The sequence below is a fragment of the Ictalurus furcatus genome, chromosome 19, assembly GCF_023375685.1.
Source record: "Ictalurus furcatus strain D&B chromosome 19, Billie_1.0, whole genome shotgun sequence".
Lineage (NCBI taxonomy): Eukaryota > Metazoa > Chordata > Actinopteri > Siluriformes > Ictaluridae > Ictalurus > Ictalurus furcatus.
Window position 1 is genome coordinate 896,638 of NC_071273.1, and position 19,626 is coordinate 916,263.

Sequence of the window (19,626 nt, forward strand, 5' to 3'; positions counted from 1 at the left end):
CAGCCATTTTTTGCCAAGCTACCACTTCAGTTCAGTTCCAAGCTACCACTGCTGGGCCCTTGAGCAAGGCCCACAACCCTGAACTGCTCAGTTGTATGAATGACATAAATGTAAGCTTTTTAATGTAGTGTCTGTAAAAAACAGAAGATTAAGGTATAGACAGCCAGTGTCCCCACAGCAATCATTTTCAGGTGCTATTAGGAAATAATTTAGGGAACTGTCAGTGTTAGAACGAATTTAAAGTGATGCAGTAACATTTTAAAGCTAAATTCAGCTTGACCATATTTCTGCAAGTCATGTCTAAATTATGACAGCTAAGGTTTGCTTAAAAAAAATCAAAGTAGTATAAATGTTTAGTGTTCAAGTGCATTGAAATTTATTACTGTATTTCATTCATGTTATTTATATGTACAATTTAGTTGCTAAACAAATTCTTGAAGTTATTGAAAATAGTTATTTTTATTTACGTCAATTTTTATATATTGTTTCATATTTATTTATTCATTCTAATTTACTTATTTAGAGATTTCATTTCTTGCGTATGGAAGAAGGGGAATAGGGGGAGAAAGGGGGGAATGGTGGAGAAGTGGGGATTAGAAATAGAAGTGGGAGAACAACAGGATTAGAAGAACAACAAGAGGCAGAGAGCAACTGTAGGTCTTTCACAATTAAACTGAGCCAATTAACTGACGTTAGCAACTTCACAAACAGCTACCATAGCAGTGTTACATGATTATTTGCATTTGTGTTAGCAACCCTCTCCGGGAACCGTCATCTTATCGTAGTGGAGAGGTTTGTGTATCCCTATGAACCTGAGGGCTATGTTGTTTGGAGCCTTGTGCTCCTGGTAGGGACTCTCAAGGCAAAGTGGTCTCAGGGGAGGGGACAGACTAAGAATGGTTCAAAGACACCCTCATGAAGAAAACAAAGAGAGGAGGAGTTACCCTGCCCGGAGGAAGCCCGGGGCCCCTGTCTGGAGCCAGGCCCAGAGGGAGGGCCCGACTGCGAGCGCCTGGTGGCTGGGTTTGCCACTCAGCCCAGCCGGGCAAAGCCCGAAAAAGCAACGTGGCACCCCCCTCTCCATCCTATGGGCCCACCACTCGTGGGGTGAACCGTGGGGGTTGGGTGCGCTGCTACAAAGGTGGCAGTGACAGTCAGGGGCTTCGACGGACCAGACTCGGGTGGCCCAGAGGCTGGCTCTGGGGACGTGGATCATCACCTCTCTGTGGGGGAAGAAACTGGAACTTGTGAGGGAGGTGGAGCGCTACCAGTTAGATCTGGTGGGGCTTACCTCAACACAAAGTCTCCTTTCTGGAACCGTACTCCTGGATAGGGGATGGACTCTATTCTACTCTGGAGTTCACCAGGGTGTGAGGCACCGGAAAGGGGGTGGGGATACTCACAAGTCCCCGGTTGAGTGCCGTTACATTAGAGTTTACACCGGTGGATGAGAGGGTTGCCTCCTTATGTCTATGGGTTGTGGGGGGGGGGGGGACTCTGACTGTTGTCTGTACATATGCACCGAACACCAGTTCAGAGTACTGAGCCTTCTTGGAGACCCTGCACGGAGTCCTGCATGGGGCACCAGTAGGGGACTCCATAGATCTGCTGGGAGACTTCAACGTGCACGTGGGCAATGATGGAGATACCTGGAGAGGCCTCCTGATCTAAACCCGAGCGGGCGTTTGTTGTTGGACTTCTGTGCTAGTCATGGACTGTCTATAACGAATACTATGTTTGAACATAAGGAGGCTCATAAGTGTATTTGGTACCAGAGCACCCTAGGCCGAAGGTCAATGATTGATTTTGTAATCATATCATCTGATCTGAGGCCGCAAGTTCTGGACACTTGGGCGAAGAGAGGGGCAGAGCTGTCAACTGTTCACCATCTGGTGGTGAGTTGGGTCAAGGGGTGGGGGAAGACTCTGGACAGACCTGGAAAGCCCAAACGGGTAGTGCGGGTGAACTGGGAACGTCTGGAGGATGCCCCTGTCTGCGAGATCTTTAACTCACATCTCCGGCGGAGTTTTTCTGGCACCCCGTGGAGGTTAGGGGCATTGCACTGGAGTGGGCAATGTTCAAAGCCTCCATTGCGGAATCTGCAGCGGAGAGCTATGGTCTCAAGGTCTTAGGTGCCTCAAGGGGCGGTAATCCTCGAACATCGTGGTGGACACCGGTGGTCAGGGAAGCCGTCCGACTGAAGAAGGATGCCTTCTGGGATGTGTTATCCCGGAGGACTCCAGAGGCAGTTGCAAAGTACAGACAGGCCCGAAGGGCTTCAGCCTCTGCCATGAAAGAGGCAAAGTAGCGGGTGTGGGAGAAGTTCGGAGAGGACATGGAGGAGGACTTTCGGTCGGCAGCAAGGTGTTTCTGGTAAACCATCCGCCACCTCAGGAGGGGGAAATGGGGAACCATCCGAGCTGTGTACAGTAAGGATGGGACGCTGTTGACCTCAACTGAGGATGTAATTGCACGGTGGAAGGAACACTTTGAGGAACTCCTGAATCCGACTAACATGCCCTCTATGGTAGAGGCAGAGGTGGAAGCTGATGGGGGATCATCGTCAGTTTCCCTGGTAGAGGTCACTGAGGTAGTCGAACAACTACACAGTGGCAAAGCCCCGGGATTGATGAGATCCGTCCAGAAATGCTGAAAGCCCTGGGTATGGAGGGGATGTCTTGGAGACACGCCTCTAACACTGCGTGAAAGTCAGGGACAGTGCCCAAGGAGTGGCAGACCGGGGTGCTGGTTCCCCTGTTCAAAAAGGGGGACCAGAGAGTGTGCGCCAACTATACAGTGGAACAACAGACCAGCTCTTTACTCTCACAAGGATCTTGGAGGGGGCCTGGGAGTATGCCCATCCGGTCTACATGTGTTTTGTGGATTTGGAGAAGGCGTATGACCGGGTCCCCAGGGGTATACTGTGGGAGGTGCTGAGGGAGTACGGGGTGAGGGGTTCCCTTCTTAGGGCTATCCAATCGCTGTACGCCCAAACCGAGAGCTCTGTCCGGGTGCTCGGCAAAAAGTCAGACTCGTTCCAGGTGGGGGTTGGTCTCTACCAGGGCTGCGCTTTGTCTCCAATCCTTTTTGTGATATAATGGACAGGATATCGAGGCTTAGTCATGGTGGGGAGGGGTTGCGGTTTGGTGACCTGATGATCTCATCGCTGCTTTTTGCAGATGATGTGGTCCTGATGGCATCATCGGTCTGTGACCTCCAGCACTCACTGGATCGGTTCGCAGATGAGTGCGAAGCGGCTGGGATGAGGATTAGCACTACTAAATCTGAGGCCATGGTTCTCAGCAGGAAACCGATGGAGTGCCTATTCCAGGTAGGGAATGAGTACTTAACTTAAGTGAAGGAGTTCAAGTACCTCAGGGTCTTGTTCACGAGTGAGGGGACATTGGAGCGGGAGATTGGCCGGAGAATCGGAGCAGCTGGAGCGGTACTGCAATCGCTTTACCGCACCGTTGTGACGAAAAGAGAGCTGAGCTGGAAGGCAAAGCTCTCAAACTACCGGGCAATCGTTGTTCCTACCCTCACCTATGGTCATGAAGGCTGGGTAGTGAATGAAAGAACTAGAACGCAGAATGGCAGGTGTACATTAGCACCATGTGTCTTGTTGGGAGCAGTTGCCAGGTCCCTGGTTTTAATGAGGATTTGAGCTACTTTTGACTCACCATTGTTGATTGATTTCTTTGGTTGTGGATTGGAGTTTGGACATTTTTATGTACATTATTTTAATCATAAATTAAAACATACAGTATATTAACATATACAGAAGTGTCCATGCACTGTGATCTCCTCTCATACGCATGCCTATAGATCCTGTTCTCAACTTCAGCTCTATTTTACTAAATGAATGTATTTGAGTCAGTTTTACTGGGTTTACTCATAGATATTCTTTATTAATGATAAAATGGGGAATCATACGAGAGAATTTTAGGATATTAGTGAAAGAACTATTGAGGAAGACTAAATGGTTTTAATATTGCTTGTTCATTAAGCTGCTTCTGTAACAAAGATCTTGCAACACTGTTCATAGCAGTTAGACTGAGACATACTGAATGAACATTCACTGACAGAATAAACACTATTTCAGCTTTAAATACAATTTTTAAAAATTAACAAAAGGATTGTTGCTGTTGCTAGCGATTTTTGTATGCTCCTTTCAGTCCCTTTTTTTTTTTATTAAAAAAAAAACCTGATTTGATTTATTCAGTTGTTGACTTCATTCTTTTGGCATTAACTTATTATTTTAATTTCCAAATTCTGTTTTTTTTTTTTGTAAAATCAATTTTATTTCACTGTCGCACAGTGGTTTAGTGGATAGCATGTTTGCCTCACACCTCCGGGGTTCGAGTCCTGCCGGGGCCATGTGTGTGTGGAATTTGCATGTTCTCCCCGTGCTGCGGGGGTTTCCTAGCCCAGTCCAAAGACATGCATGGTAGGCTGATTGGTGTGTCTGTAGTATATGAATGGGTGTGTGAGTGTGTATGTGATTGTGCCCTGCAATAGATTGGCACCCTCTCCAGGGTGTACCCCGCCTTGTGCCTGAAAAGGAGTGACCCTGAAAAGGAGTAAGCTGGATATATATATATATATTTAGCTTGTAGATTTTATTATTTCTTTAGAACGTTTTGACACAAGATTAACTCCATATAAAGCTGATGGAGAGTAAATATGTCTACAAATTCGATGTGAAATAAATAATAATTAAAACATCTGCAGAAGAATGACATGAAGACAGAGGGACAGATGTGCTGAGCTTTTTGTGAATTTGAGGAAGGATCTCAAAAAAAGTGGAAAAATTTAAATTCTGCCATTTTAGGATGTTAGTGAAAAAACTATTGAGGAAAACTGCATGGTTTTAATACTGCTATCTCTTCTGTAACCTAGAGTTGGAAATCTTGTTCATAACAGCTAGACAGAGACTTTTTAAAATGTAAAATTTATTTAATTGTTGACCTTATCGTTCTTGTGGCAACAACATCTAATTCTAGTTTTCAAATTATTTTTTTTTAGATCATTTAATTTCTGTGATTAGTTACAATGTTTTAGTAAATTTCACACTAATTCCAGACACATTGCAGTCGCATCAAGTCACATTTTGTGCTGCAGCTTCTCACATACATAGAACTGACTCAAAGACACTGTGACAAATCACTAGTGTGCAGTGAAAATAAACAATCTTTCTCCTCAGGACCTGATGAACCTAAAACTTCTGCTTCAGTCTCACTATTAAAGAATGTGTCTTACTCAGGAGCAGGTCATGTGACTCTCAGAGAGTTGATCTTACCTCAGTATCTCCAGTTTACAGTGAGGATTCTCCAGTACAGCAGAGAAACACTTCACTCCTGAGTCTCCTACTTTATTAGAGGACAGATGCAGTTCTTTCAGGTATGAGGGGTTTGATCTCAGAGCTGAAGTCAGAGCAGAACAGCCTTCATCTGAGACACCACACTTACACAACCTGTAGAGAGACACAATGACACACTCTTCATCAACAGATTTTCATTTTGGTTAAGGATTTACTTTAAAGATGATGTGTTTGTAAAATGATTTTATTATTAAGAATAACATGAAGACTTAATATCACCTGTTTATTCTAATTAACAATGTAATTCAAAATGATCATACTGAGTGTTATATGTAGTTTCCTTCATCTGTTGTGTTTGATATTAAACTATCAGCAGTGGAAACTGAACAGAGAACAGCAGACTGACCATGAACTTTAATCATAGGGAGAGAGAGAATCTCATCTGGTTCTCTACTGCAACCCCTGGCAAAAATTATATAATCACACTTAGAGGATGCTCACCCAGGCTTCTTATTTTGTAGCAAATAAGCAAATCACAGATATGACACAACACAATTTTTGTTTGATAGCTGAACATTTTGGCTTTATTGGAAATATACCTCAAACAAATTAAATTATTTTCATTAATGCCATATATTTTAAAAGATCAAGCAGAGGAAATATTATGGAATCATCAACAAAATCACAATTAGAATAGTATGCCTCCTCTTTGGGGTTTTATGATGGCCTGAATTCTGAGGCATGGACTTCAGCAATGAAAAACGATATTCTCCATAAAGCTGGTTCCAACTTTCTCAAATAGTAGTTGACAGATCAGCTTTGCAGGATGGAACCTTTCATGGACAAATGTTTTTTAAATTTCTATAATATATTTTCAGTCAGAATGAGATCCGGACTCTTTGCTGGCCATAGTATTCAGTTGATATGCCTTTCCTGAAGAAAAGACTCTTTGCTCTGTGGCAAGATGCATTACCATCCTGAAAAATGACTTCATTACCAAAGCTTTTTTTATCAATAGAATGAGAAAAGTGTCTAAAATTTCATTGTACACCTGTACATTGAGTTCCCTTTCAAAGGGAATTCCACGTTCCTTTAGCTGAATGCTGTGGAAAGCGCCCTCGCGCGTGACTCATTTCTGAAGCTTGTGTAACATCATGCCTATTTATAGGTCTGCTGTGATCAGGTGATGTGGCAATTAAGTGCATCTCGTGATATATAAACGACACTTGTGAACTGCACCATCAGCCTTATTATCTTCAGAGAGACTGCATGTTGGTCACTTGTGTAACGCTCGCAAAAAGAGTTTTTTCCTCTCTATCTTTTCCAAAAAGAAAAAAAAGAGAAAAATCGCTTTTCTTTTATGTTCCTTTAAAAAAAAAAAGGAGAAAAGTATTAGTGAGAGAATTCAGGAATTGTGTTACGCCTTGCTCCCATTTCATCATGCAGAGGATGGACACACTTTCTGTGTGAAGTGTCTAGGGTTGGAGCACTCCAGGACAGTCCTCGAGAGGTCGGACTATGCGCATTGTAAATGCCTTACAATCAGGCAGCTTTGCTCACGACTCGCTCTCTTCTTGTCCAAAGTCAGTTGGGTTTCAGAGCCTTGCGGTCGGGGCCAGCCGCTGCCAAGGCAGCCAGCCTGCTCAGGTAATGGGGATCTTGTATGGATCTGGAAGAGGAGCCGGAGATGAGTGCTGCTCTCTCTTTTGCTCTGTCTTCCTGGTCTGGCTCTCCATTGTATTTTGGAGCTCATGTCACAATTCCTCCTTCCGCTATGGAAAGCCAAAAAACAATAATAATAATTCCTCTCTGACTTTGAGGAGCCAGAAATGTGTGCTAAAACTGAGAGCAGCATATAAAGAGCTGCTTAAAGTGATTACTAAGGCTAGATGAGCTTTTTTTTTTACCCCAGTGAAAATAAATCCGACACACTGCAGAAAATTCGCCTTTTTTTCCCCAGAAGTGCACAACAAAATATCACACTTCTGGGGGAAAACCATGCATAAGCCGCATTTGTAACCCTGCAGTGTCGGATTATTCGGCAATCGTAGGGCATGAACGGCATGGCTATTTAGTTATGCTGAAGGTGGAGGAGGCTCTTGTGAGCTACCTCTCTCCATTGATGGCAGGTAATTTAGGGGGCCGGCTTTGCCAACCAAGCCATGTAAGGCCACCGTGGTGTTGGTGGGAAAGACATATGCAGTAGTGAGTCTTGCTTGTGGTTCACTTTAGACAATGGCAGTGTTACAGGCCTACCAATCAGACCTGCTGAGTAAGCTCGACATACTGCGGCATTCAGCCAGTTCCTTCCCTGTTGTGTCTAGTTCACCCGGGCATCCAAGAGTGGAGCCCTGGCCAGCACTAGTGCGAGGAAGGCACAGGTGAGTATGGCAGCCCACCTGCCCCACATACAGCCAGAGGAACCGGGAAGCCACAATCACGGCCTGTTTCTAGGCTTGATCTGAGAATGGTCGTAAAGGCCAAGCAGAAAAAGGAGGAGCAGTCCTGAGGGGCCATGGAGAGGCACATCAGGGGACATGAGGTTGTTAGGGAAGTTATCCACCATTACTATTGTAGGGCCTCCCCTAGCAAAGGCTGACCCACGTTTTCAGTGTTCTCTGGTCAGCGAGCTGTCACAGGGCAACACAAATCTGATGCTTTCCCTCCAATAGAATGTGGAAAGGTTAATGTCACTAAAAGGCTATCTGGCAGCATGGAAACTACTGCCAAATGTGTCTCCATGGGTTCTGTCTACCATAGAAAAGGGCTACCAGGTCCATTTCAGAGCTTGATCCCCCTGGTTCAGAGGTGTGCTCACCACAGTAGTCAGCACAGAGCAGAGCCCGATGTTAGCACAGGAAGTAAGATCCCTCTCGGACAAAGGGACCATAGAACATGTACCGCGTTACCTGAGGGAGGGAGGTTTTTACAGCTGAAATTTCCTGGTCTGCAAAAAAGAGGGGAGTATGTGGCCAATTTTAGATCTCCATCATCTGAACTGTACTCTTCTGACATACAGGTTCAAGATGCTGACACCCAAACTTATCATTCCACAGATTCAGTTTGAGGACTGGTTTGTGACAATAGATCTAAAAGGTGCATATTTCCACATACAAATATTGCCCAGTCACAGGAAGTTCCTGAGGTTTGCCTTTGGAGGCAATGCATACCAATATCGGGTTCTTCGCTTTGGGATAGCTTTATCCCCTCACACCTTCCCTAAGTGCATGGATGTCATTCTGGCTCTATTGTGACTCCACAGCATCCGTTTACTAAACTACCTGGATGACTGGTTAATTCTAGCATGATCCAGGGAACTGTCTCACCCACATGAAGAGCTTGGGGCTCAGGGTGAATCTCAGAAAAGTATGCTTTCTCCAGTATAGTGGACAACTTTTTATAGAGGTTATAATGATTCTACTACGATGAGGGAGTTTCTATCCCCAACATGCATAGGGTCAATCTTATCAACACTGAGCAAGATAAAGCTGGATCTTGGCATCCCCTCCAGTCTATGAGACTGATGGAGCTTATGGCAGCAGCAGCGAACATCATACCGTTGGGTGTATTGCACAAGAGACTGTTTCACTGGTGGCTGGAAAGTTGGGGGTTTGGTCTGAGGACGAAAGCTCTGAGAGTTATCAGCATCACGCGGAAAGGCCTACATGCTCTCGGGTCACACTCTAGGAGTGTCTTCTTATCACAAGACAGTAATGACGGGCACCTCCCTCACAGGCTGGGGCGTGGTCTTAGACAGCTGTCCAGCTCACGATGTCTGGAGCGGCCCTCATCTGGAGTGGCATATAAATTGCCTAGAAACGCGGGCCATATTTCTATCACTGAAGCTCTCGGATCTTTTCGAACATGCTATACCCTCAGTATGATGGAGTGGGTATTCTCGTTCCCACAGCGTGAAGCTCATGCAAGGTTTAGTTTGATTTGAAAGGAAACGTCTAGGTTACGCATGTAACCCTGTTGCCTGAGAAGCGAATGAGACATTGCATAGCTGTGTCATACTGGGGCATACCTGTGAATTGTGTGTTCACTTCAGAGAATAGAGGCTGATGACGTGGTTTACAGGCACCATTTTATAATCACATGACACGCCTAATTGCCACATCACCTGACCATGGCAGGCCTATAAATAGGTGTGATTTCACACAAGCTTCAGATACCAGGGCGCTTCCCGCAGCATGAAGCTCACTGTGATGGAGAGCCTGCAACCCACACACTTCAAACAGAACGTGCTTCTCACACAAATTCAGTGTCATGTGTTTTGGATAGCGCGGAAGAACATGGCTACGAGGTAGTGTGACAGAAACACACACAGCTGGTGGCTAATAAGTGAAATGGCCACACTTTCCCCTTAACTGGAACTCACCCTTAAGTTCCAGTAGTGTCTGGCAAACTGAAGGCTCTTGAGATTGTTTTTGGTTGAAAGTAGAGGCTTTTTTCTTGAAACCCTTCCAAACAACTTGTGGTAACAACCTTTTGCCGCACATCACAGCTATATTTCTTGGCCTTACCCATTGCTATGAATGATTAATTGAATTTGTCCTTCCTCAAATTTGTGTTACCTCATATTTACACCCATGTGAAGCAGGAAATCATGATTGTTCCTATTCACCCAGTTGTACAAAAAAAAAATTAAAATATCAAAGAATATATCTTTCTTACATGAATTCATAGGGGTGCCAGTAATTTTGGCACACAGGTATTTAACAAATTATATATATATATATATATATATATATATATATATATATATATATATATATATATATATATATAGAGAGAGAGAGAGAGAGAGAGAGAGAGAGAGAGAGAGAGTCTCACAAAAGTGAGTACACCCCTCACATTTTTGTAAATATTTGATTATATCTTTTCATGTGACAACACTGAATTAATGCCATTAATGTCTAAACTGCTGGCAACAAAAGTGAGTACATCCCTACGTGGAAATGTCCAAATTGGGCCCAATTAGCCATTTTCCCTCCCCGGTGTCATGTGACTTGTTAGTGTTACCAGGTCTCAGGTGTGAATGGGGAGCAGGTGTGTTAAATTTGGTGTCATCGCTCTCACACTCCCTCATACTGGTCACTGGAAGTTCAACATGGCACCTCATGGCAAAGAACTCTCTAAGGATCTGAAAAAAAGAATTGTTGCTCTACATAAAGATGGCCTAGGCTATAAGAAGACTGCCAAGACCCTGACACTGAGCTGCAGCATGGTGGCCAGGACCATACAGCGGTTTAACAGGATAGGTTCCACTCAGAACAGGCCTCGGCATGGTTGACCAAAGAAGTTGAGTGCATGTGCTCAGCATCATATCCAGAGGTTGTGTTTGGGAAATAGACGTATGAGTGCTGCCAGCATTGCTGCAGAGGTTGAAGGAGTAGGGGGGTCAGCCTGTTAGTGCTCAGACCATACGCCGCACACTGCATCAAATTGGTCTGCATAGCTGTCGTCCCAGAAGGAAGCCTCTTCTAAAGATCATGCACAAGAAAGCCCGCAAACAGTTTGCTGAAGACAAGCAGACTAAGGGCATGGATTACTGGAACCATGTCCTGTGGTCTGATGAGACTAAGATAAACTTATTTGGTTCAGATGGTGTCAAGTGTGTGTTGTGGCAACCAGTACTGGGGAGATTCAGTTCATTGAGGGAACCATGAATGCCAACATGTACTGTGACATACTGAAGCAGGGCATGATCAGTATGCAGTATTCCAGCACGACCCCAAACACACCTCCAAGACGACCACTGCCTTGCTAAAGAAGCTGAGGGTAAAGGTGATGGACTGGCCAAGCATGTCTCCAAACCTAAACCCTATTGGGCATCTGTGGGGCATCCTCAAACGGAAGGTGGATGAGCTCAAGGTCTCTAACATCCACCAGCTCCATGATGTCATCATGGAGGAGTGGAAGAGGACTCCAGTGGCAACCTGTGAAGCTTTGGTGAACTCCATGCCCAAGAGGGTTAAGGAAATCCTGGAAAATAATAGTGACCACAAAAAATATTGACACTTTGGGCCCAATTTGGACATTTTCACTTAGGGGTGTACTCACTTTTGTTGCCAGCGGTTTAGACATTAATGGCTGTGTGTTGAGTTATTTTGAGGGGACAGCAAATTTACACTGTTACACAAGCTGTACACTCACTACTTTACATTGTAGCAAAGTGTCATTTCTTCAGTGTTGTCACATGAAAAGATATAATAAAATATTTACAAAAATGTGAGGGGTGTACTCACTTTTGTGAGATACTGTATAATATTTCATAAACCTGTGTTTTGTTTGCAATTGCTTGATATCCATGAGAGCAGAGTACATTTGTGATTTTTTACGCAAAAGATAAACAATAAAGACATTTTTTCACAGCCGTCTTTGCTCATATTTACCAAAGGTGTCAATATTAGTGGAAGGCACTGTCCGTCTGTACATCTGACACAAAGACTCTGTAACAAATCATCAGTGTGCAGTCAAAAGGAATAATCTTCCTCCCTAGGACACTGACGATGAACCTAAAACTTCTGTTTCAGTCTCACTATTAGAGAATGTGTCTTACTGAGAAGCAGGTCATGTAACTCTCAGAGAGATGATCTTACCACAGTATCTCCAGTTTACAGTGAGGAATCTCCAGTACAGAAGAAAGACACTTCACTCCTGAGTCTCCTACATTATTATAAGACAGATGCAGTTCTCTCAGGTGTGAGGGGTTTGATCTTAGAGCTGAAGTCAGAGCAGCACAGCCTTCATCTGAGACACCACATTTCCACAACCTGTAGAGAGACACAATGACACACTCTTCATAAACATATTTTTTTTTATTTTTGTTTACAACTTACTTTAAAGATTGTGTTTGTGAAATGATATTATTATGCAGAATGACACGAGAATTTAATATCACCTGTTGATTCTAATTAACAATGTAATTAATGATGATCACACTAATTGTTATATTTTGTTTCTCTTATCTGTTGTGTGTGATATTAAACTATCTGCAGATGAAGCTAAACAGAGAACAGCAGACTGAGCATGAACTTTAATCAGATAGCGAGGGAGAGAGAGAGACAGAATCTCAGATGGTTCTCTACTACACTTATAGTGCACTACACAGGGGGGATAAACTTCTTTCTCTATAGCTTATTTGGTGCATTTATATAATAATATAGTTCTACAATAATTATATTATTGCAGAATCAAGGAAGTACAAATGAGCTTCAAGCTGTGGAAAGCACCCTCGCTTGGGTGCTGTGAAATCACACCTGTTTATAGGCCAGCCATAGTCAGGTGAGGTGGAATATCATGAGTTGCATGATTATAAAATGGCACCTAGAAACCATGTCATCAGCGTCTATTATCTGAAGTGAAGACGTGATTCACAGGCATACCCCAGTATGACAAAGCTACGCAACATAATGTCCCCTCTCAGGGAACAGGGTTACATGCATAACCCAGACATTCCATTTCAAAGGAAACTCAATGTTGTGAGTACACCCACTCCGTCATACTGAGGGTATGGCCGCCTGTTTAAAGGGTCCAAGACTGAGGGTCACTGCAAGAGACTTGAGCCTGGCTGGAATCCATGTCCAAACTGTAATATCGAATGAATGTGTGCGGTGTAGACCATCCCACCACATCACGCACGTCCTGTAAGGGTACCCCTTTGGATAAAGCCTACAAGAAGGCGACCCTCCTAGTGGAATGAGCTCCTATGCCCAGAGGCGTAGCGAGACTGTGCACCTCCTAAGCGATAGAGATTGCTTCCACTATCCAATTAGAGATGCGCTGCTTCGACACAGCATCATCTCTACTGTCGCCACCAAAGCAGACCAGCAGCTGCTCCGACTTATGCCACTGGCCGGAATGGTGGATGTAAGTACAGAGAGCCCTTACTGGACACAGCAGGTGCATTCTCTCTCGTACCGGTGTGAAGAACAGAGGAAGACAGTAAGCCTGCAACAATACAGGCTGGTGCTGGCTCAAATTTAGCCTATTACCCAAAAACACTTAAAATTCAATCATAGAAGCAAATACTCACATCTACCTCTGAGCCCAGTTGGAGATAGAAAAAAAGACACCAGCCGTGAGTGAGAAGAAGCAAGGGTCCAGATTTATGGTTCCGTTCCACCACACGAGATCCACAGCGATGAGAATTCTCAGAAGTGATCTGACACCCTGAGCTTGAGCTCCAGTATTTATACTGTATTTACACAGTAGATAACCAAAAAGATTCAAAAAGATTATGATATCAATACCAATAGGGAGCTCAAAAAGAGCTCATCTACATTACTGTTATGTTCTAAAAAGGGGTTTTTCAACTTACCATTAGGTTCTAAAAAGGGGCTATTCAACTTACTATTATGTTCTAAAAACGGGCTATTCAATTTACCATTAGCTTCAAAAGTGGAGAGACAAAACAACGAGTGACCTTGGTCTCACTATTATCTCACGGGGGGGCAGCTTGACTCAGCTACCCTTATAAATGCCTCCTCATGGTTTTCTCTTAAAATTAAGGCCTTCCTTGCGAGCCTGTATTTCTAGTTTATAATTTATTTTCATATTTGCTCTATATCTCTATTTTATATGTAGTTATACTGCTTGAAAAACGGTTTACTGTACTTCCTACTTCATAATATCATTATATTACCCTTCTACTGTCCTACATATCCTATTATTCTGTTTTTTTATAGAGTATATATATTATTATTATTATAAGATATTACCCTTATAATATCTTAATATTCCTTTTTATTATTCTTATAAAGTTATAGTAGTATGTGTGTGAGAGAGAGAGAGAGTGTGTGTGTGTGTGTTATGTCTACATGCCCGCCCTTGACTGTTTGAGAGTGTGTGTGTGTGTGTTAGCACTCCTCAGCTCGTATACTTCTTTTTGACTTTTTGACTAATAAACCATAGTGTATTACTCTTAAAGATCTAAGATCTTTAAAGTGTGAATCCAATTCATCAATATCCGCCTCACACCGCTTCTGTGTGTCTTGGTGCCCGTCTTTTCTTCTTCTCCCTTTTACTGGATACTAGGTCTCGCTCGTTTATTTTATGACATTTTTATCCACAACACTGGGCAGCAGACGTAGGCACTTTAGGAATATAATCTGGCCTAGGATATAGGAAGGCCTTGGCTAATCCCAGAGCAAAGTCAAGGCAGTAAGGGGCAGCAGAGAGAGCTTTTAGATCTCCTACTCGCTTGAGAGATTTCAGGGCCAGCCGAATAGCTACCTTTAGAGTCAGAGGCTCTATCAATATGGGCGTGACTGGCGGTGACATTGACCCTAATTGTAGAAGGACCCAACCATGCTGAGAAACATCCCTGTAAGAACTCCAGTACTGTAAATTTTGTACAGTCTACTGGGTCTAACTGATATTCCTCACACTACGAGACAAAAAGTCGCCACTTAGGCACATACAATTTTGGTGCTCTAGCATTCAACATGTTCTCTACAACCTCGGTTGAGAGACCAGAATCTATGAGATGGTGCCCCTCAGTGGTCAGACCCACAGTTTCCATAGTTCTGACTAAGGGTGATAAATCAACCCTCTGTCCTGAGACAGAAGATTCCAGCGAAAGGGAATCTCCCACTGAGTGTCCAAGAACCATATTCAGGCTGGCTAATAAGGTGCTACTAGCAGCAGATGTAGAAGGTCTTGGCAAACTCTCACTAGAACTTTTGGGAGCAGAGCGATCAAGGAAAGTCGCAGATGTGACCTCAGCCACATGTGTATCATGGTGTCCAGCCACAAATTGTGCTGGAAGAATGAGGGCAAACCACAGTGGGCAGTTGTTTCCTCCGGAAGCGAACTCATCCACTTCTGCCTGGACGAACCGCCACCATACAGACTGCACTACTTGTGAACGGAGCCTCCAATCCCCAGGCCTCAGACCCTGCCTCGAAAGGCCCCCACATTCAGATTACCAGGAATGTACATTGCACTCACTGACAAAAACTTTCCCTCCACCCAGAGAATAAGTAGTTGCACCTGCCTGAACAGGGGCCTGGTGGTTGATATATGAGACCATACATGTATTATAAATATATGTCTTGTCTGTCACAGCTAACGCATGGTGACCTCTCAACTGAGGAAGAAAGAATTTCAGTGCTAGGAATATGGCCCACATTTCTAGGCAATTTATATGCAACTTCAGAGCCTGTGAGCTGGACATCCGTCTAAGACAGTGCCCCAGCCCATGAGGGAGTTATCCGTCATTACCATTTTGTGATAAGGAGACGCCACTAGAGTGTGACCCGATGCTAGAAACCAGGGACACCTCCAAATTCTCAAAACACATAGGCATCGCCACGTGACACTGACTATTCTTAGGGGTTTCATCCTCAGAGGAAATGTGAAATTGGTCCAATGGTATGATGTTAGCGGCTGCAGCCATAAGTCACAACAGTCTCTCATAGAGACTGGAGGGGATGCCAGGTCTCTCATAGAGACTGGCGAGACCCAGTTTCATCTTGCTCAATGCTGCTAGGATTGACCTACATGTGTTGGCGATAGAAATGCCCTCATCATACTGGAATCCCATATAATCCCTAGAAAAGTCATCCTCTGCCTGAAGAAAGCATGCTTTTTCGGGTTTCAACCTGAGCCTCAAGCTCGCAATATGGGTGAGAACAACATCTCGATGTTGAATAGCCAATTTCCTGAATCATGCTAGAATGAACCCGTCATCCAGATAGTTTAGTGCATGGATGCTCTGAAGTCACAAGGGAGCCAGAGTGCCATCCATGCATTTCGTGAAGGTGAAAACTTCAAAGCTTGACCTAAGGGAAGAACCCATTATCTGTACGTGTTGCCTCCAAACTTGAACCTTAGTAACCTCCTGTGACTGGGCAATATTTCTTTGTGTAAATATGTGTCTTTTAGATCTAATCAGACATCGCAGGGTCATAAATACATCTGGTGTTAGGTTTTCCCCAGAAGCGTGATATTTCATCATGCACTTTTAGAAAAAAGGGGCGTTTTCTGTGATTCTGAGAAGACAGCAAAAGAAATAGTTGAGCCCATCTCCGGTTCCTCCTCCAGATCCATAGGAGATCCCCAGGGCCTGAGCCAGCTGGCTGCTGTGATGTTTTTTTGTGTGACACCTTGGTAACAAAAAGCCTTTTTATAGACCATCAATTTGTTAACCCAGTTGATCTTAATTTGCACAGATTATGGGGTATAATTACTTACAGATTTCATCTGGTTCCTTGCCTTACCTTGCCTTGGAGAACTGCTTTTTCTTAGTGCGTTCAATCCTTTTTTCCTGTCATTCCACTTTATAAAACATAACTTTATTTATGGACTTTAATGTTGTGAATTCTTTATATTTCCAGATTTCTTGAGTTAATACTGATGTCTGATTTCTTGTGAATAGCCTCATTGGAAAAAAAAAAATACTGAAAAAAATGTTGATGCATTAAATACTTATATCCCCCACTGTATATGTACAGTATCTCACAAACGTGAGTACACCTTTCACATTTTTGTAAATATTTGATTATATCTTTTCATTTGACAACACTGAAGAAATGACACTTTGCTACAATTTAAGGTAGTGAGTGTACATCTTGTGTAACAGTGTAAATTTGCTGTCCCATCAAAATAACTCAAGACACACCCATTAATGTCGAAACCGCTGGCAACAAAAGTGAGTATACCCCTAAGTGAAAATGTCCAAATTAGGCCCAATTAGCCATTTTCCCTCCCCGGTGTCATGTGACTTGTTAGTGTTACAAGGTCGCAGGTGTGAATGGGGGCAGGTGTGTTAAATTTGGTGTCATCGCTCTCACACTTCTTTATACTGGTCACTGTAAGTTCAACATGGCACCTCATGGCAAAGAACTCTCTGAGGATCTGAAAAAAAGAACTGTTGCTCTACATAAAGATGGCCTAGGCTATAAGATGATTGCCAAGACCCTGACACTGAGCTGCAGCACGGTGGCCAAGACAATACAGTGGTTTAACAGGACAGCTTCCACTCAGAACAGGCCTCGCCATGGTCGACCAAAGAAGTTGAGTGCATGTGCTCAGCGTCATATCCAGAGGTTGTCTTTGGGAAATAGATGTATGAGTTCTGCCAGCATTGCTGCAGAGGTTGTAGGGGTGGGGGGTCAGCCTGTCAGTGCTCAGATCATACACCACACACTGCATCAAATTGGTCTGCATGGCTGTCGTCCCAGAAGGAAGCCTCTTCTAAAGATGATGCACAAGAAAGCCCGCAAACAGTTTGCCGAAGTCAAGCAGACTAAGGGCATGGATTACTGGAACCATATCCTTTGGTTGATGAGAGCAAGATAAACTTATTTGGTTCAGATGGTGTCAAGCGTGTGTGGCAGCAACCAGGTGAGAAGTACAAAGACAAGTGTGTCTTGCCTACGGCCAAGCATGGTGGTGGGAGTGTCATGGCCTGGGGTTGCATGAGTGTTAACGGCACTGGGGAGCTACAGTTCATTGAGGGAACCATGAATGCCAACATGTACTGTGACATACTGAAGCACGGCATGATCAGTATGCAGTATTCCAGCATGATAACAACCCCAAACACACCTCCAAGACGACCACTGCCTTGCTAAAGAAGCTGAGGGTGAAGGTGATGGACTGGCCAAGCATGTCTCCAGACCTAAACCCTATTGAGCATCTGTGGGGCATCCTCAAACGGTAGGTGGAGGGTAAGGTGGTAAGGTCTCTAACATCCGCCAGCTCCATGATGTCAACATGGAGGAGTGTAAGAGGACTCCAGGGGCAACCTGTGAAGCTCTGGTGAACTCCATGCCCAAGAGGATTAAGGCAATACTGGAAAATAATGGTGGCCACACAAAATATTGACACTTTGGGCCCAATTTGGACATTTTCACTTAGGGGTGTACTCACTTTTGTTGCCAGCGGTTTAGACATTAATGGCTGTGTGTTGATTTATTTTGAGGGGACAGCAAGTTTACACTGTTATACAAGCTGTACACTCACTACTTTACATTGTAGCAAAGTGTCATTTCTTCAGTGTTGTCACATGAAAAGATATAATCAAATATTTACAAAAATGTGAGGGGTATACTCACTTTTGTGAGATACTGTATATATATTATATAAACAGATTTATTTTGTTTAATAGACTACTGTAGATTCAGGGGCGAACACAGTGTTACCTGCAACCCCTATCCCCACAGGCTTTACAGAAGCGCAGTGAAAGGGAGTGATTGATGGCTAATAGTAACAATCTAAAATCAGCATTAAAGTTAAGAATGTAAAGATGAAATTTAATTGGTTATGTAATGTTGAATAGAACGGTGGACTGATCACTGTATCAGTTCACAGCTGGCACATACTGCACAGTAATTAGTGAATGTTTTGAAAAGAAATGAAAACATGTCACACCGCAACAATTATTTGCACTCACACAAATGCTCCCAAATATAATTTGAGGTTGCACAGATTAAATTTTGGGAGCATATGTGACCAAATTGCTCACAATATCAAACCGTGCTTACTGAAGAGCAGGTCATATCACTCTGAGAGAGATGATCTTACCATAGTGTCTCCACTTTACAGTGAGGATTCTCCAGCACAGCAGAGAGATTCTTCACTCCTGGATCTCCTATATTATTATAGGACAGATCCAGTTCTCTTAGGTGTGAGGGGTTTGATCTCAGAGCTGAAGTCAGAGTAGCACAGCCTTCATCTGACACACCACATTTCCACAACCTGTACAGAGACACAATGACACTCGTTATCAACAGTGTCATGAAATGGAGGCAAAGACTGATGCCAGTGCAGATGTGAATTTAATGAAAACAAACAACAATACAAACACAAGAAACTAATCACACATATCATGAACTATGAATACTGGGCACAGAGAAAATACAAGGGCTATTCAACTAGACAACATAAGACAAATGCAAGACAATGTGTGCAGTGCAAAATGTGACTTATATCCAAGTGCGCAATATCCCCAAATCTGAATCAGTTGCAGATAGTCATGTGACATGACCATGTGAGGTGCAGTGGCTGATGAGAATTATGGCTCCATGCCTATTTCAGCATGTCCATGACAGAACCCAACCCCCCCCCCTAATATGCAGGTCCTGATGTGTGAAAAAAAGTTCAGGGGGGAGTCCTGGGAACCCAGACAAGATGTCACTTAGCCAATCTAAGTCCTTATGAGCACTACCCCTCGGAGGGCCAGAAGGAGCCGTGACATCCTCCCTCTGGTGCAGATGTGGGGTGATCTCCTCTGCACATCTGAGGGATGACACAAGGTCCCAGGCTGACTGTGAGCATTGAGTAATGACTACTGC

The 19,626-nt window shown here is 43.7% G+C and overlaps 1 protein-coding gene across 2 annotated transcripts in view; it reads right to left on the reverse strand.

Annotated features, from left to right (window-relative positions):
* Positions 1-19,626, reverse strand: part of LOC128623034 (NACHT, LRR and PYD domains-containing protein 12-like) — a 393,909-nt gene that overhangs the window by 287,275 nt on the left and 87,008 nt on the right. For both annotated transcript variants that reach the window (XM_053649879.1, XM_053649880.1), the window contains exons 11-13: positions 18,857-19,030; positions 11,926-12,099; positions 5,300-5,473 (exon numbers count right to left, since the gene is read on the reverse strand). In XM_053649879.1, coding sequence (XP_053505854.1) covers positions 5,300-5,473; positions 11,926-12,099; positions 18,857-19,030 — 522 coding nt within the window. The remainder of the gene's footprint in view (positions 1-5,299; positions 5,474-11,925; positions 12,100-18,856; positions 19,031-19,626) is intronic.